Source organism: Seriola dumerili, unplaced genomic scaffold, assembly GCF_002260705.1.
Source record: "Seriola dumerili isolate Sdu_G_001 unplaced genomic scaffold, Sdu_1.0 BDQW01000230.1, whole genome shotgun sequence".
NCBI lineage: Eukaryota > Metazoa > Chordata > Actinopteri > Carangiformes > Carangidae > Seriola > Seriola dumerili.
In genome coordinates, this window is record NW_019174485.1 from 1706987 (window position 1) to 1724528 (window position 17542).

Genomic DNA, 17542 nt, shown 5'->3' on the forward strand with positions numbered 1-17542 from the left:
CGGACTTCAGAGGCCAGGAGGAGAAGATCATGTGTGACTGTCATCAGCACTTGTTTTTAGATAATAACAATTAAAAGACACGACAGCACATAACACAATGAGAAGAGGTTTATTTAACGACAAAAGTCTGTGTTTATATGGATCAATCAGTTTGAATCTTCATGGTATCTCAATTGGTTCATCCTCCAACGTCTTCTTCTGCTCTGCAATTTGGGGCCATTCGTCCAGAGAAGCCTCAGATGCCTGAGGAGAACACAGACAGAAGATGACTGACTGCTTGCTTGTTTTTTAAGGTAACTGACTGACTGGTAAATGGATTTCATGAATTCATCTGATTTCACCTGATCAAATTCATCCCCTCCTGATGTCTCGACTACATCAGCATCCTCGTTGTACTCAGAGTCCTGAAAGAAAAGACAATTGGTTAAGTATATACCAGTATGGAACAATGTACAATCATGTAAAATTGCTCTTGTGAGAGTGAATGAATGGGAAGCGAAGAAGAAGAATAATGCAGATACACAAAAACTGACTAACCAGCTCGCCCTCGTAGGCAGCTACCGTTCTCTCCATCTCCAGGCCCAACCTGAGAGGAGAAAACAGCCAGGTGTCACATACACAGCTTATGTAATATGGGTCCACACAGTTGTTTGTGGAAATGTTGAGCTCTCAACAACCTGAGGAGGACTGTACTTTCCACCATTACACCCACATTAATGATAATAATAATAATGATAAACTTTATTTGTATAGCACCTTTCATGCAAGAAATGTAGCACAGTGCTTTAGTGCCTTACAACAAAAAAAGACATGCACTAAGTGCTTCACATGAAAAGACATAAAATGAACATAAAACATGTTAAAAGCATTGATCTGAAATGAAACATCTCCCACATAATCACATCCCCAGTTCATCTCCAGCTCAAAGCTTTGTCACATGTAATTCCCCTCCCTCCCCATGTTCCCTGTTAGTCTGTGTTGTCAAGCTGTCTAATAAAGGCAAAAATGCCAAAAGAGATGCACTCTCAGATTTTGTTACTGTTTTGCAAAAAACCCCAAAATACCCCAAAACAGGAAGAGGGCAATTGTTGTACTTCTACTTCACTTATTCCACCAATGGCAGATGGTTGATTAACGGTCAACATGTAACAGCTTCATAGGAAATGTGGGTCATCGTTTTTTCAAGGAATCAGAATTAAACAGAGAAATAACTCACAGAGACTTCTCTCCATACTGCCTTCGCCCTGAAAGAAGAGTAAACAATGTTTTTTCTCAGTAGCAAATGAGGAACAACATTTAATTAAAAAAAATCTTTGAAAAGTATGTGATCTCACTGTACACCACTCCAATCCCACAACAAACGGAGACCAGGAGAATCAGCAAAGTGAAACATCCAAAGACGACTGCCACTACTAAGTCGGGGAGACGATTAAGGACTGGAGGAGCAAGAAGAAGAAGAAGAATAACTCCAGCTATCACCTGTAACAAGGATGTTTGACTAAAACAGTAACAACAACTAACAGCAATGAACCAACTGTACCTTCTTTATCCACATATTTCCTCTTACTGCTTATCACAGTGGTGTTGTCAAAACTATTGGACACTTCACAGTGGTACGTCCCAGTGCTGCTCCTACTGACAGACAGCAAGAGCATCGATTGTTTTGGATCCTGGTTGACCACTTTGTAGAAGCTTCCTAGGCCATGTAGAAGCGTTTTGTTGAGGAACCACTGGTATTGTGGATGTGTTCCCTTCGCCGCCTTGCAGTAGAACCTCATGCCAGTCACAGCATAGTTTTCTCCAAAGTCATAGTCATGGCGCATGGTCACAGGCCCACCAACCGAGACTGATGGAGACAGTTAGAGGTTGAACAAAGAGACATTGCAAAATGGACCGACGCTACAAACAGTAGTAGACTGTGTCACAGTTCTATGTCAAACAATGCACATACCAGCTTCTAACTTCAACCATTGACTGTTTGCAGTCTGGTTTCCATTGTTCGCCTGGCACTGGAGATATCCCAAGTGCTGATCCAAGACCAATGGAACCTTAAATACAACGCTTCTGTCTTCACTCGTCATATTGGCGACCAGTACATCCCCGTTGTAGAGTGAAAAGGTGACAGGTGGAGTCCCTTTTGTCGACTGACAGGTGACCACGGCAGAATAGTTGTGGGACTCGTCCTTTAACACGGTGAAGGAGATATCAGGGGTTGACACCACGTCTGAGGGAACAGGATGTTGGATGAAGGCGGGTGTCATTTTGTTCAAAGAAACCATGTCAGATCTATAAAATGTGAGCATTTATTCACCAGAGAAGATGGCTGACCTTTGACAGTGATTACAACTTCAGAGCTGTTGACGGTGAAGACAGTATTGTTGAACTCATTGGAAGCCTCACATCTGTAGGAGCCGCTGTCTTTTGACGTGGTTCTGAGAATGACACAGATTATTATTTCAGTAACTTTACGATTCCTTGTTGGATAAAGAGGAAGACTTTCTTAGACAGTGTTGGACACTCAAGTCATTCATACTCTGCTGCTACTAATAACGACTACTCTCTGACTACTACAAACACAAAGTATGCTCTATCAACCCTGCAGTATCCCCCATCAACCTGTGATAATACCATAGCAACCACCTGGCAACACCACGCCAACCACCTGGTAGTTTTATGTATACACCGCCCACAGCTGCTCACAACACCATAGCAGTGCCACAGCAACCATGCAGCAGCAGCCGTCCATGGACTGTCTGAATGGGATTTTGCTGACCTGTCGATCAAGAGACGCTCAGCTGAAAGAGAAACACCAGGAGACTGAGAGATGGGCCAATCATTCAGCAGCCACATGTAGGACACGTGATTTCCTGCAGTAAGTTTACAGACTAGCTCCAGTCTGTGCCCCTCAAAGAACTCCTTTGGACCTGAGCGGACGGCGATCTCTGCATCTTTCACTGGTTCTGCAGGACAGACAGCAACAGACTGAGATCACTGTCTTAGTTCAAACCATACAGAAATTCTTATTATTCTTAAAATCATGTTGTTAAGGAAGTAAAGAGCCACTGATTTCTAAAGTTGTGTTTCATGTTTTCATGGTCAATGTCTGAATACTGTGGCTCTATGGATGGCAAAGTTGTTCTATTGGTCAGTCTGTCTCTTGTGGATGGATTGCCACGAAACTTTGTGCAGACACTCATGGTCCCCAGAGGATGAATCTTACTCACTTTGGTAATCCTATGGTCCCTAGATGATAAAATCCTATAACTTTGGTGATCCCTTAACGTTTAATACTAATTAGTAAGTGTTAGCTTGGTTACACTATCCACTTAAGATGTGCACCTTACACTTCATACTGACATGCCCCTTGAGAAATATGTTTCTCATTGCGTTGAGCATTTACAATTATAAATGTGTACAATGATCTACTTTATGTTATATGGATGCCGTGTGCAAATGATATATGATATATCCATGGTAATACAGAGACTCACCAATAACCCTAAGGTAAAGTGTGTTGCTGATGGTGGGCTCTATGTTAGACCTGTTCTGTGGTCTGGCCACACACTCCAGGTTGCCCTCGTGGAAAAGCTTGATTATAATAAGGAAGGTTCCAGGCTCCCCCTCCAAGGAGGTGTGGTCGCCCAACAACTTGGCATTCTGACCCCTCCTGGAAAAGGTTGGTAATTAGAGGGATTTTTTTTTTTATCATCACTTAATGCATTTTAATTCAGTGGTTAAACTTTACGTACTAATACTCACAGAAATAACTGCAGCAGGATGGATTCATTCAGAGGGTTGCTATGTAGTTCACATGTAAATTCTACAATGTCTTTCACCTTAGCCTCCGTGGGGCCAGACAGTTCTAGAGTCCCCAGAAAAGTCTGATCTATCAAAAAATTAAAATGAAACAGAACTGCACAAACACTCAAAGGACAGAATCATAAGTTACAAAATAACCTATATTAATATCATACTGTGTATTAATTAACCATGCACACATACAATCAAACAATACATCTAACTTACTGCTCTCCTTGCAACAGTAGCACAGCCCTGCGGAGGGGAGGAAGAAATCAAATAGTTTATAAGTCCGAAATGACTTTACTGTGCTGTGGTGCAGTTTGTGTTGAACTTACCCAGCATGACCACAAAGAGGGAAGCAAACATTCTTCAAGAGAAACTGTCGACTTTAATACAACTGCAGACTTCACATGTGCTCACGCTGCACTGTGTAATGCACACGTTTTGACAGTTTTGAGAGGAGGGTTGAAGCACTGCGGCCGAAAAAAATGCGCACACACACACGCACTTAGAAATGTGCAAATAACTGATAGCATTACTACACTACACCTCCCTGCCATACCCTCCCTCACTCATCACAAGATGAATTCATTCACTCATGCTGTCATAGCTCTCATGCTGTTATGTTTTGAAAAATGTGAGGATTAAGTGGTCCAGCATAATTTGTCTCATTGGTTTAGTAAAAAACAACAACAACATTTGATAACATTTAATTTTTATTTGGAAAAATATGACAGTAAACAGTAGTTTTGCTGAAAAATATAATCTCTCACTCTTTTTAACTGAATGTTCCACCAGTTTCTTATAAGTAACTTGGCAGGTCAGGAAAAGTAATAAATGAAGTACCTGCAGAACAAAAACTAAAAAGCTGCAAATTTAAATGAAATAATGTCAATTTGATGAAGAGGAGATGACAATCTTCCTCATGTCTCATACTGTGGTCTCTGTGGTCTGAAACAGAGAGAGAGAGAGAGAGAGAGAGAGAGAGAGAGAGAGAGAGAGAGAGAGAGAGAGAGAGAGAAATGTTATTTTCTGTTTTTGTTTACACATGGTCTGTTGACCAAATCCTCAGAGTTGTTTTTGTCTGAAGGTTTCTGGAGGATAATATGTAACACTTTTACAAGTAATCTCCTGACAATTTGCTCCTTTTGCTACATGGTCATGGTAGGAGCGAAATAATTTGGTACTGTTGTAGAGAAAAGACAATATACTGTATATTTAATTCATATATGCAAGTTAATTAAAACAACATGCTTCTGCTTATATATATTTTATTTACTGTAATATCAACATATATCGACAGGCTTTGGGATGGATATATATTTATGGAACGTGTGTCTACAATGTATGAATACATAAACATACATATTTGTATGGGCTAGTCAAATGTTGTTTCTATTTCCTATTTCTAATAGGTTTCATTTATAATTTTTGTTGTATGTTTTTATTTTATATGTACATATATTTCATATATGGAGATTAAATATACATTTATTGCATTTGCCTATGGAAATGCTTGACAGTAGACAAGATTCAGTTGTGCCGCTAAAAACACTATTAATTGGGTAACTCTTCATTTCATGGGTCCATATTTTACCAATAAATTCCTTAGAAGTTGTAATTAGCTCTTGGAACTATGTAAATTTGTACCAAAAGTAGGGGAAATAGATATAGGGCTCAATTAATTTTCAAATGACTTATTTCAGTTAATTGTTGAGTAACCTTGAGAGGTGAACAGTAGAACAGCTGAAAATGCAAAGTGTCAAAAATGGGAAATTTGTCTACAGGCAATCATATAATTCACTTTATTAATAACTAACAAATAATCTATTAATGTTCACTCTACTTTACATAGAGCAATTCTCTCAAGGAAATTCCTACTTTCTCTATAATTAGTAATATACTACACTTTCTAGAAAATTACCATGAATTTGCATTTAAATATAATTTACTTTATAAGAAATTATAGGAATCTACAGGATCTGTAAAGTAGAGATACTAGTATGTCATAATTCATTGATTTATGTGCAGTATTGTGTATGGTTTTGTGTTTCGATGGCCTGTATACCCGACTCGGGACGTCACAGTCTGTAGAAGAAGCCTGCTTCCCTCCTGACGGGGATTGGGGTTCAGACAGAGGCAGGGCATCAGAACTGAGAAGGTACAAACATTGTTGAACTGGTTGGTTTGAGTTGCAGAAACAATAAACTTTCTTGGGTCCACCGAGATAAAGCTTACTTTGTCATAGCAACGTGGGCATGAGCTGAAAAAGAAGTGAGAGGACAAGATATAGAAACAATTAATCTAAATTCAGACACACGTTTCCAGTCAGAGGATTTCTCCTTCACGCACTCACGGACATACACACCTTGGTTGTGGTCGAACATCCTGTAAACACAGCCACTGCACACTGCCATCATCAGCATAAGAAAACAGCAGAAGGCTATGGTGATAATCTCGATTGTGGTCATAAAAAATCCTGCAGAAGGGAAGGGACGAAGCCAGTGAAGTGTGACATACTTTAGAGTAGGCATGTATTAGTTATTTAAATATACAGCATGCGTGTTTTACTTAGTGGTGTTTCAGTGGAAGATGTTGTTCGAGGCATGGAGTTAAGGATCCTGTCTGGTTCAAAGTAAAAAAGTATCATGCAGTACAGAGAGTGGAGGCCCCACACAAATAAGACAAAAAGGCACCTGTCAGATGTTAAGTCTGGATTAAAAAGGAGGAATAGTTTGACATTTTGGGGAATATGCTATTTTGCCTTTTTGCCAAGAGCTATGTGGGAAAACTGATCCCACTCCCTTGCCTGTATCTTATGCTACAGTCTGCAGCCCGTTAGCTTAGCTTAGCATACACACTGACAACAGAGCGAAACCGCTAGCTTGGCTCTGTCCAGAGGTTACAAAAGCTGCCTACCGGCCTTTCTAAAGCTCAATAATAAATTATCAATAATTATCGCATCTGTTTAATCTAAAACAAAGGTGTAAGTGTCAAACAGTTTCTCTGAGATTACTTTCACTAGGCAACTAGTCTTGATCTTTTCACCTGTGACTTGGACCAGCACGGCTGCACTCTCCACCCAGGGCCCGGAGTCATCGTAGCTGTCCCTGACCCTGCAGTGGTAATACCCAGACTCCTCTGGGCCAAGTTTAGTTAGGACAAGGGTTCGTCTTTGGCCAGTGAGGGCGACGTGAGGCAGGACGGGTTGAAGGTGGGACTCCACGTGTGTCTCGGAGGGGAGAGCAGAGTCATTCAAGAACCAGGAGATGTAAGGGAAAGTTCCTCTGCTGACCTGACAGCTCAGCCTGGCGGCGGCCAGCTTGGAGTCAGCTCTGTAGAAATATTCCACCTCCACTTTCACATCACCTCCAACTGGGACTGGACCAACAGGAAGGAGAGAGAAAGATTAATGAAGAAGGGGAAATTAAATGTAGGACATCACAGACAGACACATCTCTGTCGCACATGTGTGTGTAGTTCGTACCCACTTCCAGAGTCACAGGTTCACTCATCAACTCCTGCACCTCAGTTTTCATCCGACATTGCGCCACGCCCATATCCAGCCCCGGTTCCATGGCAACAAGAAACCAGGCAGTGAGGGAGTCAGTTGCTGTGATGGATCCAACTTCTTTGTCATCTACCAAAAGAGAGATGTTGACCGGATGACTCCCTCTTGTTGACCAGCAGGTAACGTTGCCATGGTAACCAGCTCCATCTTTGGAGATGGAGAAAGAGATCTTTGGCTTTGATACATAAACTGGTGGAGGAAAGAGGAGGGGAGAAGGTGGGGACAGAAATGATACAGTACGCGTTAGTGTACTTCCACACACAGTGGAAGTGAAACAAATTTAACCAACTTCAGGCAGGTGCACAAATCAGGTTTACTTGGTCAAAAGTATGTGGACAATTATTGCCTACTTTTTATCTGAGGGTTGTTTTTCATGGTTGAGGCTAGATCCCTTACTTCCAATTCAGGTAATGCTACAGCTATCACTATAGTGAACTTCCAGCTTTGTGTCTCAGTCACAAAGCCAGGTCCATGAAGAAATCTATTTTTCCAGTGTGGTGTGGTGACCGGCTGCACAGAGCCTAGATCTCAGCCCCATCCAGCAGCTTTAGGATTGACTGGAAAAAACAGACTACGAGGCAGACTATCGCCCAGTGTTGAATGCAGAGAAAATTCCTGCAGCCAGGTCCCAAAATCCTGCAGGAATCCTTCCCAGAAAAGTGGAGGGTGTTCAACAGCATTTGAATGCCCATGATTTTGGAATGAGATGAGTAACGTCAAATTGTCTACATAGTTTTGGCCATATAGTGTCTTTTCAAAAGAGGTGCTGCAACAACTTGGCTCTATAGGCTACATTTGGTAAAAGAACTCAGTCCTTTGTTGTTGCTAGTTGAAATTAAATTTTTAAATTTTCAAATGTTTCAGTATAACTCAGTGTGAATGCTAACATGCTGATGTTTAGGAGGTACAGTCCTTATCAAGGTCACATCTTGGTTTAGCATGTTAGCATACTAACACTTGGTATTAGTGTATAACACAAAGAACACAGCTGAGGTTGGTGGGAATGTCGTTAGTTTGTAGCTCTATGGCTATAAACCAAAGTTTTGGTCAGTCTGAATTTTTGACCTATCGATGGTGCAAGATGAAAGGTTAAGGAATCAACAAAATTACATTACAGAGGGGGACACGACCCCTTGTACCAGATTTCACAGCAATCAAACAAATAGTTGTTAAAGGATTTCACTCTAAACCAAAAATGTCAACGTAATGGTGGTGCTATAGGAAAAGTCAGAGGATCGCCAAAGTTAGTAGGATTCATCCTCTGGCAACCATGCATGTCTGAACCCAATTTCATGCAACCCCATTCAATAGTTGTTGACATATTTCAGTCTTGACCAAAGAGGTGGAATGATCGACAACCGACATGGCTAAAAACAACTATGAATCATTCAGTACCTCCTCCCTCTGGTAAGTCCTCAAAGTACTCTTGTTATCTTTATACGGTATGTTTTGTTGATATATACCTTTGACTGTCACCTGGAGCTCTCTGCTGCTTGAAAACCTCCTGATGTCCTGGACCATGGACCACGCCATGCAAGAATATTGCCCAGTGTGCTCTGGAGTCACGTTCTCCATCAATAGCTTGTTTCCAGTGAGGTGGACAAAGGGAGAGGTTGAGGGGGTTATTTCCTTCCTGTTGAGTAACCAGGTGTAGGACAGGTGGGAACCCTTTATGACGTTGCAGCTCAGGACAATGCGTGATCCCTCGAATGCGACTGGAGGGGAGGGTTCAGAGGTCACTCTGGTATTTGATGGTGGAACTACAAATGAGGGAATTATAGATGGTAAGGGAGGAAAAGAAGAGGTTCAGGTTTTGACACCAAATAACTCGTGTCTGGTACTCACTGACTACACTCAGCTTGATGATGTTGCTGACTCCTGTTTCCGCTCCGGATGTCGCCCTGCAGTGGTATGACGCCTCTGTTGTTGCAGAGACCTTCAGGTAGAAGGGTGCAGGTTGGTCCCCTTGGGCTTGGTATGTGGCGATCAGGACATCACCGTCCCGCATCAGGTCGTAGGTGACTGGCGTAGAGGAGTTAGATGCAATACACCGGAAAGCCACCCTCGAGCCAAGGTAGGCCATGTCAGGGCCAGTCAGTACCGGGCGGAGAGAGACTGATCCACCTAAAGAAAGACATGAAATTTTAAACAAGAGAAGACAAACAAAAGAAATGAAAGAAAACTGAGCCCCATATCTTAAGCACCACTTAGACAAACTTACTTATCTTGATGAACAAACTTGCCAGAGCTGAAAGAAAAATGAACAACACATTTCTGTAAGAATATTTGTCCATTAAATAATTTTTGTTTCCAATTTGAAATAAACTCACCCAGAATTGGCAACAAATTAAGAGTCTGTCGATTCTTCATAACAGTGCTATGTATTGGTCTTTGACATGGTTTCTCTAGCTTGGTTGTAGGTGTGTGTTTCAGCATGTGTGTGCATGTGTGAATCCATGTTTGTGTTGGTGTGTCAGAGCTAGGGGTGTTACACATGTGTTGCAAGTAGATAACATATTGGGCTGCGCGTTTGGCTTAATTTCAATGATCTGGTGGAGACAAGAAAAATTTTAATAAAATACACAAACCACAAAGGTTTTAATGAGCGTTATATCGCAAAAAAAACATTCACAGTTAACTGAATACATGTACAATACAAGAGGCATTTTGGAATATAATTAAAAATATTATGTCTATGAATCTATGTGTATATTCATCTGCATAAAATCTTTTATTTACACGGTCTATAAATTGTATAAACCAAGCTTAACACATTCATAAACAACATAAGATAACCATCGAAATGTACAGCCACATAAAAATGACTTGACTAAAAATAAGAGAACACATCATATGAGGATTAAATTAAGACAACTGTGAACTTTGCAGAAAAACAACAACTACACGTCTTGTCTTTGTATATCAAGTGTAAAGGTGAGAGTTCATCAGTCTGGTAGAAAGTTTTTATTCACAGGCAGTTCCAGGCGTCCAGGCTGGTTTTCTGGTCAGCCAGAGCAAGGCTTTATTTGTTAAGAGGAAGTCTGTGGACACATAGGCCCAGCAGCTTAGGCACTTTAATCAGTTTGCATGGAGAGGGGGTCTTTCCAGTAACTGAGGGGGGGCGTCCTCTCCGATGGCTGCAGAACGGACTTTGCGGGTTTCCTTCTTACGTCGGAGCATTGTGGTATGCTGTTTCACCAGGAAACGCTTATCTGAGCTACTCTGTGAGGGAGACACATACAGACAACATGCACACACACAGTAGAAAAGTATAACAAACGGACAGACCCCAGTTTAAATGCTTCACTTGCAATCAACTGGATGTATCTCAAATATTTATGTGCTTTCTGTGACTCATTTTTGGATATCTAACTTGTTTAGTGTCATGTGACTTACCATAATCAGCATATCTTTCAGTCTCTCAATGGCCTTCTGATTGGCTCGCCCCCGTGACACATATGAGGTTAAGATTATACTGAGGGAACAGAGAGTTTCATGTCACATTTAAAGACCAGCAGATCAATTCAGAGTACTTCTTGGTCATCATGTAACTGTACTCTTGTTGCTTCTAGTTCTCTCACCTTAAGGTTGAAACAGTCTTAAAGTAGGTTATACTTACTGCTGGCGTTTGCTTTCTCACTTTGTATACTTACATTTCAGCTAGTATGAGCGGCAGGGCGAAGGCCTCAGAGGACAGGTAGCGCAGAGTGCTCTGTGCCAGGCTGGGTAGACTCTTCACACACACTCCTGTCACATTAAACACCGTTTCTCCATTTCCAAAGGGACCACAGGAGGACCTGGGAAGGAAACAGAAATAACAAACTGAAGAAATGTGCAACAGAGGAAAGTAACTTAAGACACAAATAGGGTGCACTGAATTTGAACATGCAGACACTTGTGGATGCAGTGCTATTCTCTGCAACAATAACTGTGAAACAGCAAAATAACAGAGTTACAGTACATGTCTATATTGTTCAGTGTCCCGTCCTGCTGGTAGAATTCGAAGCCCACTGTGGTGGCAGCCATGAGGAGACCGAGCAGCAACATGAAGTGGAACAAAACTGAAGAAGTGGAGGCTCGAAACATTCGGTGCTCCGCGACACAGCACTGCAGGACCGTGAACTGAAGACAGTGTTAGACAGAGAGAGACATGGATATTATTGGAAAATGTTGAAATATAATTGATGGTCACTGCTGAGCAACAAACCGTAGACTATTGGGCAACAAAAGAACACAGAACTATTAAAAACAAACAAAATTTCTTTTCTAGAATGTGACAATTATAACAATGTAAATTATTACTTAAATTATTGATATTTTAATCAATACATTTTTGGGAAACTTGCTTAATAATAATTATATATAATAATCTTAGATGAGAAGATAAAGCTGGAGCCAGAGGGCGAGGTGCTGGTAAGAGGATTTTGTTACCGGGCTAAGCTAAGCCAATCGCCAGCTGGCCGTAGCCTCATATGTAGTTTACAGACATGAGAGTAGTCTCAACCTTCATTGAAACTCTCGGTAAAAAACAAATGAGCGTATTTTCCCAAATTTTCTAAGATGACTTCATTAATTCTCACATCATTTGACTAAACAAATAATAACATAATCCAAATGAATGTCATAATTGTGATTTATTTACCTCTGTTGTGAGTGTTTATTTCATTATTTAACTGACTGGTTTAGTTTTATTCATTGTAGCAGTATTTTGAGTTTATTGTTGGACTGAAACCTTTTGGGTCATTGTTCAAATGCAGGTGCAGACTGTTTAACTGGAAACATGAAGAGACACAAAGTGTGAGAGAGCTCGTGAACGGCTCCGACCTTTTTAATGTAGAACGTGGCCACCAGTGTGACAGTTCCTATGAGAGGCAGCAGAGGGCAGTAGTACATCCCCACCCAGGACCCTGTCTGACTGTACACCAGATCCAACACATACAAAGTGATCGGGAAGTGTTGTTTCCCCAGCAACCGGGTCAGTAAGGATGTCGGGTATTTCTCCCGCAGCAGCCTGTCAAACAGAGGAAAGACAGAAGAAGAGAGAGTTTTTCCCGACTTCTGTGGAAAAAGACATCACATACATCGATCTTTCCATTCAAACCACGGCGATGACTAAGACAGAGAGAGACTGTTGTTCTGAAGTAAACCCACTTCCTGGGGTAGCCCACAAGAAAGGCGTTGCAGAAAGTGTTGAGGAAGTTGAAAATGCACAGCTTGTACATCTCTCTGCCGAACTGGTTCTCCCTGCACCAATGCTATAAAGAAACACACGGATAGAGAAACGACAACAAGACACAAATCAGTCCTGAAAGTCTGAATCAAAGACAAATAGCATTACTGTAACAATGTCTCATCACAGCCCATTTCATTCGCAACTCACTTGTTGATGTCCTGCTGTTGGGAAGAGGAAAAATAAGTAGATCCCCAGTGAAGCCAGCTTCAAGAAGATGCTCCTGAAGAGGAAAAGACAGTGAATTTACGCTGTCTGTGTGTACCGAAGAGTTTCATGCGCCTTCCTTACCTCACAAGCGTGGCATTGACCTGCATGGTGAAAGAGTAGTCTTCAAAAGACGAGATCTTATGGAAGATGTAAGGGAAGACCAGGTTGAGAGAGGTGATGGTGATGGGAGGAAGATACTGGAGGAACAGACTGACCAACCCATAGTGCCCACTCTAAGAAACACAGTCAGGAAGAGATGTGAAAAGCTGGAAAAAAAAAAGCAGGACCACCAAAAGCTGATATTGAGCATCGCGGCCTTACCTCATTCAGTGATGTTTTTGTGGCAAAGTAGATGAGGCAGAAGGATCCGCCCAGCAGAGACAGAACGAGCACGTTGAGGATGAACCTGAGCAGGTAGAGACGCACCCGCTGTCTAAGTGTCCTCTGAGACTCACGCAGGGAGAAACTCTGCTCCTCCAGGAACAGCTGAAGACACAGAAAGACTTTTATACTCAGGCTGTGTATCATATCAAATCAACCTTAACACTGTTTCAACACAAAGACACAAGACACTTCAAAATATCAGACAAGAACAAGAATCATATTAAATATACTGTTCACACCTTTCTTTAGCCACATAGTTTCATTTAGGGGAACAGGGGAACTCCAGATAAAGTCATCATGTCATAAACACAAGACTCAGAGTCATCTGTTTGTACATTTATATCTTATTTTTGAGCTGGTCACTCTCTGATTTAAGCAATATTGCGTGGCCATTTTCCTCCATGGAGGTGGGCGTTACTTTTTAGTGACATTTACCACCTTGTATCTTTATAGGCATGCACATGTGTAATGTGTACATCTGTTTTATGAACACTTGGCCATTCATCCTGGTTAGTGGATACCTTAAACCACTCATTTTTTGACTTCATTGATCATCATCTTTATTTTACTTTTAAAAGTTTTTTTTTAAGTTTTAAAAGTTGTAAAACTTCAAAATCACCCTTAGTTGTGCATGATCGGCCAGGTTACATTTTAATTTATGAAGATTTACACTCTGTTGCCAGTTTATTAGGTACACCTCACTAAAAACAATACAACTGTCTAATACAATGAATCCGACCTTCAAGAAAGTTATAATGTTCAGTTTTTGTTGAAACTGTTTTAGAGAGGTGCTGATTCCACTTTATGGTAATTCTGGAGGCTGCACATTGTGTTGCTCTTGGATAGTTTTGTGTTATACGGAGAGGTGTTTCAGATATTAAGCCCTTGGTGTGTAAGAAACAGTGTTCACGTAGCAATTTACATAGCATCTGGTGGTTGTGGTAAATTTAGCACCCTGTGTGGAAGGATGGCATCATGCATGCAAATACTACATGTCCGTCCACGCACCTTGAGGTCGTTCCTGATGAAGCTGTGTTTGAGAGTCGCTGCATCAGGGTCCTGGATGTTGAAGTCCCAGCCACAGAAGATCTTATAGCTCACATTCATACTGTAACGCTTCCCGAGCATCCAGGTGTGCTTGTAGCCAACTGTCGTTCTATCAGAGGTGTTTACAGATGAACACATTAAATATGTAAGATGTTTAGGGAAATGACTATTGACGCTTTTTGTTGCTGTGTTGTCAGGGAACACTGACCTGCGGACTACCATGATGAGACTGAGGAAGAAGATGGTGATGATTCCAACCAGGTACAGCAGAGGCGTATTCAAGCATGGCAAATTCAGGGAACCACGTGTATAATAACCAAAGAAGACTGGAGAACGATCCAGATAACCCTGTTGAGAGGAGGGGAGAAAGAGGAATGAGAAGAAATACATCAAGTACACACACACACACACACACACACACACACACTCCTTACAGATCCCAGGAAGAAGTCTAAAACTGAGTCATTGCTTCCAAACTTCAATGGTTCTGTGAAACACAAACAAAGACAGAAGTTTATTTTTAGGACTCTATATCCAGTTGTGGTAAATTTACTGTAATCTGTCATTACAGCTGACTCACCACTGCTGTTGCTCCAGCCATAAAATGTTGTAGGCCCCAGAATGAAACCCCAGATAAGAGCACAGTTTATTAGGTTCAAGTAAATCAGATACCTGAGGAAAACAAAATAGGCCTTCACGCCCACACCAAACCTGCCTGGGAACAGATCAACAGTGAGCATTAGGATTTTAATTGTGCAATAACATTAACGTGCATGGTGAAGTTACCTCATCACTACATCACAGCACACTAGCAGCTAAGAGGTGTCAATAGAGGTCCATACACAGTAATCTACTGCAGGCCTTTCTTACCTTCAATGGTGTGGAGAGTGTGCTGCCATGGCAACAGGCTTGATAGAGTTCCTCCCATCTGTGCCCATACCCTCTTCCTGTTGATGCTCTGGCCCCGCCTCCAGGACTCCCAAAAGCCAATATTTCTGATTTGCATCTTCCTCCTGTCCCTAATTAACAGTGCAAACATAATAATTCATGAATTCCTTCGTATCTTAACATCTTAAACCTTTACCCTAAACATGAAAATACCATTAACACACTATTAATTCAAAAATTGGAACATTTAGTTTAAAGGTACACTGAAATTTCTACAGAAAGATGTGGAGGTGTGAAAGGCATGGGTGTTTATAATGACAGATGCTGTTAAAATTGATTATGGGTATGGTATCTTTGGAACTCCACACTAGGAATTAATCAGGGTATTTCGGCCTCCACTCTTATTTTCATCATTCCTTTTATTTTTTTTAATCTGTGTCCCCCAACTGCATAAAAATGCAATACCATTGGAATGTCCCTCTAACTCATTAAGAAAAAGAGGATGTATAATGTTTTCACATTTTCTTCAAATTTGGTCTCAAGTATAAACTGATTATATTCAAGTATTCACACACTAATGAACTGGACTGGTTGGTAGAGGCATACAACTGCAAGGCGGATATTCTACTTCTTTTAGTTGTGTTTCTCTTTTTAGAAACAGAAGAGAAACTAAACTTTCTTTTTTATCTACAGATCTGAAGGTTAATTATGTGGACAGGAAAGAAAATTATAAAATTTTTCCATTTGGTTTTGCATGTGAATTACTGGATATATTCAGGCCCTTAAAAAGTATTTAGAGAGAAAAATAACCGAGGTGGCCACCAGTAAACTGGACGCCACACATGAACATATGCAACTTTTAACATGGGGTCCCAATAGTCTTTCATTTCACTGGTTCACAAACCAAAAAGGTTGGAAACAATTGTTCAAAGTGCGGCAGACACAAAATAGAATATTGTAGTATGTGAATGATTTGAAAGGACTCTTTTTATTTAACTCCATAAAGCCACATGTGCTAGAGTGTGTGACAGCGTGGACTTTTTCAAACGTCAAATTAAGACGTAGATCGAGAAGAAGCAGGATGAAGGAGTATATAGTAAGCTCGCCCACCTGGTATCTCGCTTCGCCTGAATACACATGGCCAAGTTTCTGAGTGGCTGCATAGACAGCTTGTCTCTGGGTCCTCTGGACAGGTGGCCATTGATGAGCTTCTCCCCCGGCTCTGGGCTGCCCTGGTAGACCTCACACACTTCCAAAACACCCTGTCTGTTCTGCTCTGGCCGGCAAGCCTGGATGCTGGGCAGCTGGTCAAATATCTCTGTCTGATAGTACTCATAGTCGGAGTCCAGCGACAGGGTGGATTGAGTGCTCTCATCTGTGGTGACAATGACATGCAATTTCCTGACTGTGACATATGAATGTAGATAACGGTGAGTGTGTTTGAGCTAAGTTATGATCATGATTGTTTTATTATTAAGCTGCAGATTATTTTCTTGATTAATTAATCGCTTTGTTTACAAATGTTAGGACATAGTGGCGAAGGTGTCAGATGTCTCGTTGGGTCCAAACAACAGTTCAAAAATCTTCATATTTGAGAGGCTGGAACCAACAAATGTTAGAAATCTCTTCTTGAAAAATTACTCAATTATTAAATGACCAAAATAATTCATTCATTCATTTTGTGGCAATTCACAAGTAAAACACTGAAATGTAACCCTCCATGAAATATTTGCATGAATTAGACCAAAGCAGGTCTGACATGTTGACATTTAGCACAGTTGCTTTAAAGCGTTAAAATCCTGTGTTATTCCTGCCTCTGGGCTTTTCTGTGTGGAAGCTGCATGTTATGGTTTTCATGTAGTTTTGGATGTGACTTTGTTAAACATAGATCAGCAACTTATACTATTCACAAACAAGGTAATCGTGGCTCTTTGTTTGATTTAGTAGTAAGCTCTATGCAGAGGTACAGTATATATTATGTTCTGTATACAGTATGGTATACTGTAGAGACAGTGTTGAGCAAGCAAGATGTCCTCTCTCTCACAAACACACACAGAGATGATAAGTGCAAAGGCACATATGTATTATTTTCTGTTACCTGATAAGAGTCTCTTGAAGTTGACAGTGTTGTTCTCCTCCATTTTTTTCTCCCTGAAGTTCCTCTCTAAGCACCGAATCTTCTCACTTCATATACAACACAAGTCAACATACATCTCCACCGAAGGCGTAAGTCAAAATTCTAAAATTACTTCCGCAATCTGCACCAAAATATCCGGGGTTTTTTGTTTTTTTTTTTGCTCCTCACGCCAACGTCACACTGAAGTGAAGACCCCTGAGCGGCTGGGCTGGTAGTTAGCACTGTTGGCCAACCCCTGTTGGTATGTCTCAATCTCTGGCAGGTGGAGCAGATG

The 17542-nt window shown here is 41.1% G+C and overlaps 3 protein-coding genes across 8 annotated transcripts; all 3 read right to left on the reverse strand.

The window, feature by feature from the left end:
• Positions 1-93: 93 nt before the first annotated feature.
• Positions 94-4329, reverse strand: LOC111229220 (Fc receptor-like protein 5). Of its 2 annotated transcripts, none has more exons than XM_022755449.1 (13): positions 4137-4329; positions 4027-4053; positions 3760-3886; positions 3492-3667; positions 2774-2795; positions 2329-2432; positions 1952-2224; positions 1541-1846; positions 1335-1436; positions 1217-1244; positions 538-586; positions 342-404; positions 94-243 (listed from the first exon to the last, which is right to left on the reverse strand). In XM_022755449.1, the coding sequence occupies exons 1-13, from the start codon at positions 4165-4167 to the stop codon at positions 160-162; spliced, it is 1392 nt and encodes a 463-aa protein (XP_022611170.1). In that variant the 5' UTR covers positions 4168-4329; the 3' UTR covers positions 94-159. The 2 variants fall into 2 exon arrangements, with proteins under 2 accessions (XP_022611170.1, XP_022611169.1); XM_022755448.1 differs by having other exon boundaries at positions 2774-2960; positions 4137-4327.
• Positions 4330-4499: 170 nt separating this feature from the next.
• LOC111229225 (Fc receptor-like protein 5) lies at positions 4500-9832 on the reverse strand. 4 transcript variants are annotated; one of them, XM_022755456.1, is made up of 11 exons: positions 9703-9832; positions 9594-9620; positions 9218-9496; positions 8836-9132; positions 7289-7561; positions 6850-7182; positions 6373-6426; positions 6170-6280; positions 6040-6064; positions 5870-5954; positions 4500-4745 (listed from the first exon to the last, which is right to left on the reverse strand). In XM_022755456.1, the coding sequence occupies exons 1-11, from the start codon at positions 9806-9808 to the stop codon at positions 4725-4727; spliced, it is 1611 nt and encodes a 536-aa protein (XP_022611177.1). In that variant the 5' UTR covers positions 9809-9832; the 3' UTR covers positions 4500-4724. The 4 variants fall into 4 exon arrangements, with proteins under 4 accessions (XP_022611177.1, XP_022611176.1, XP_022611178.1 ...); XM_022755455.1 differs by having other exon boundaries at positions 4500-4752; positions 9703-9831; XM_022755457.1 differs by lacking the exon at positions 6373-6426 and having other exon boundaries at positions 4500-4752; positions 9703-9831.
• Positions 9833-9991: 159 nt separating this feature from the next.
• On the reverse strand, positions 9992-17542 carry LOC111229226 (transmembrane channel-like protein 7). Of its 2 annotated transcripts, XM_022755460.1 has the most exons (16): positions 17230-17542; positions 16242-16506; positions 15114-15262; positions 14824-14958; positions 14678-14730; positions 14452-14591; positions 14205-14352; positions 13134-13298; positions 12894-13045; positions 12753-12825; positions 12524-12627; positions 12197-12383; positions 11334-11494; positions 11026-11169; positions 10769-10847; positions 9992-10594 (listed from the first exon to the last, which is right to left on the reverse strand). In XM_022755460.1, exons 1-16 carry the CDS (start codon positions 17270-17272, stop codon positions 10451-10453), a joined length of 2142 nt encoding a protein of 713 aa, XP_022611181.1. In that variant the 5' UTR covers positions 17273-17542; the 3' UTR covers positions 9992-10450. The 2 variants fall into 2 exon arrangements, with proteins under 2 accessions (XP_022611181.1, XP_022611182.1); XM_022755461.1 differs by lacking the exon at positions 16242-16506.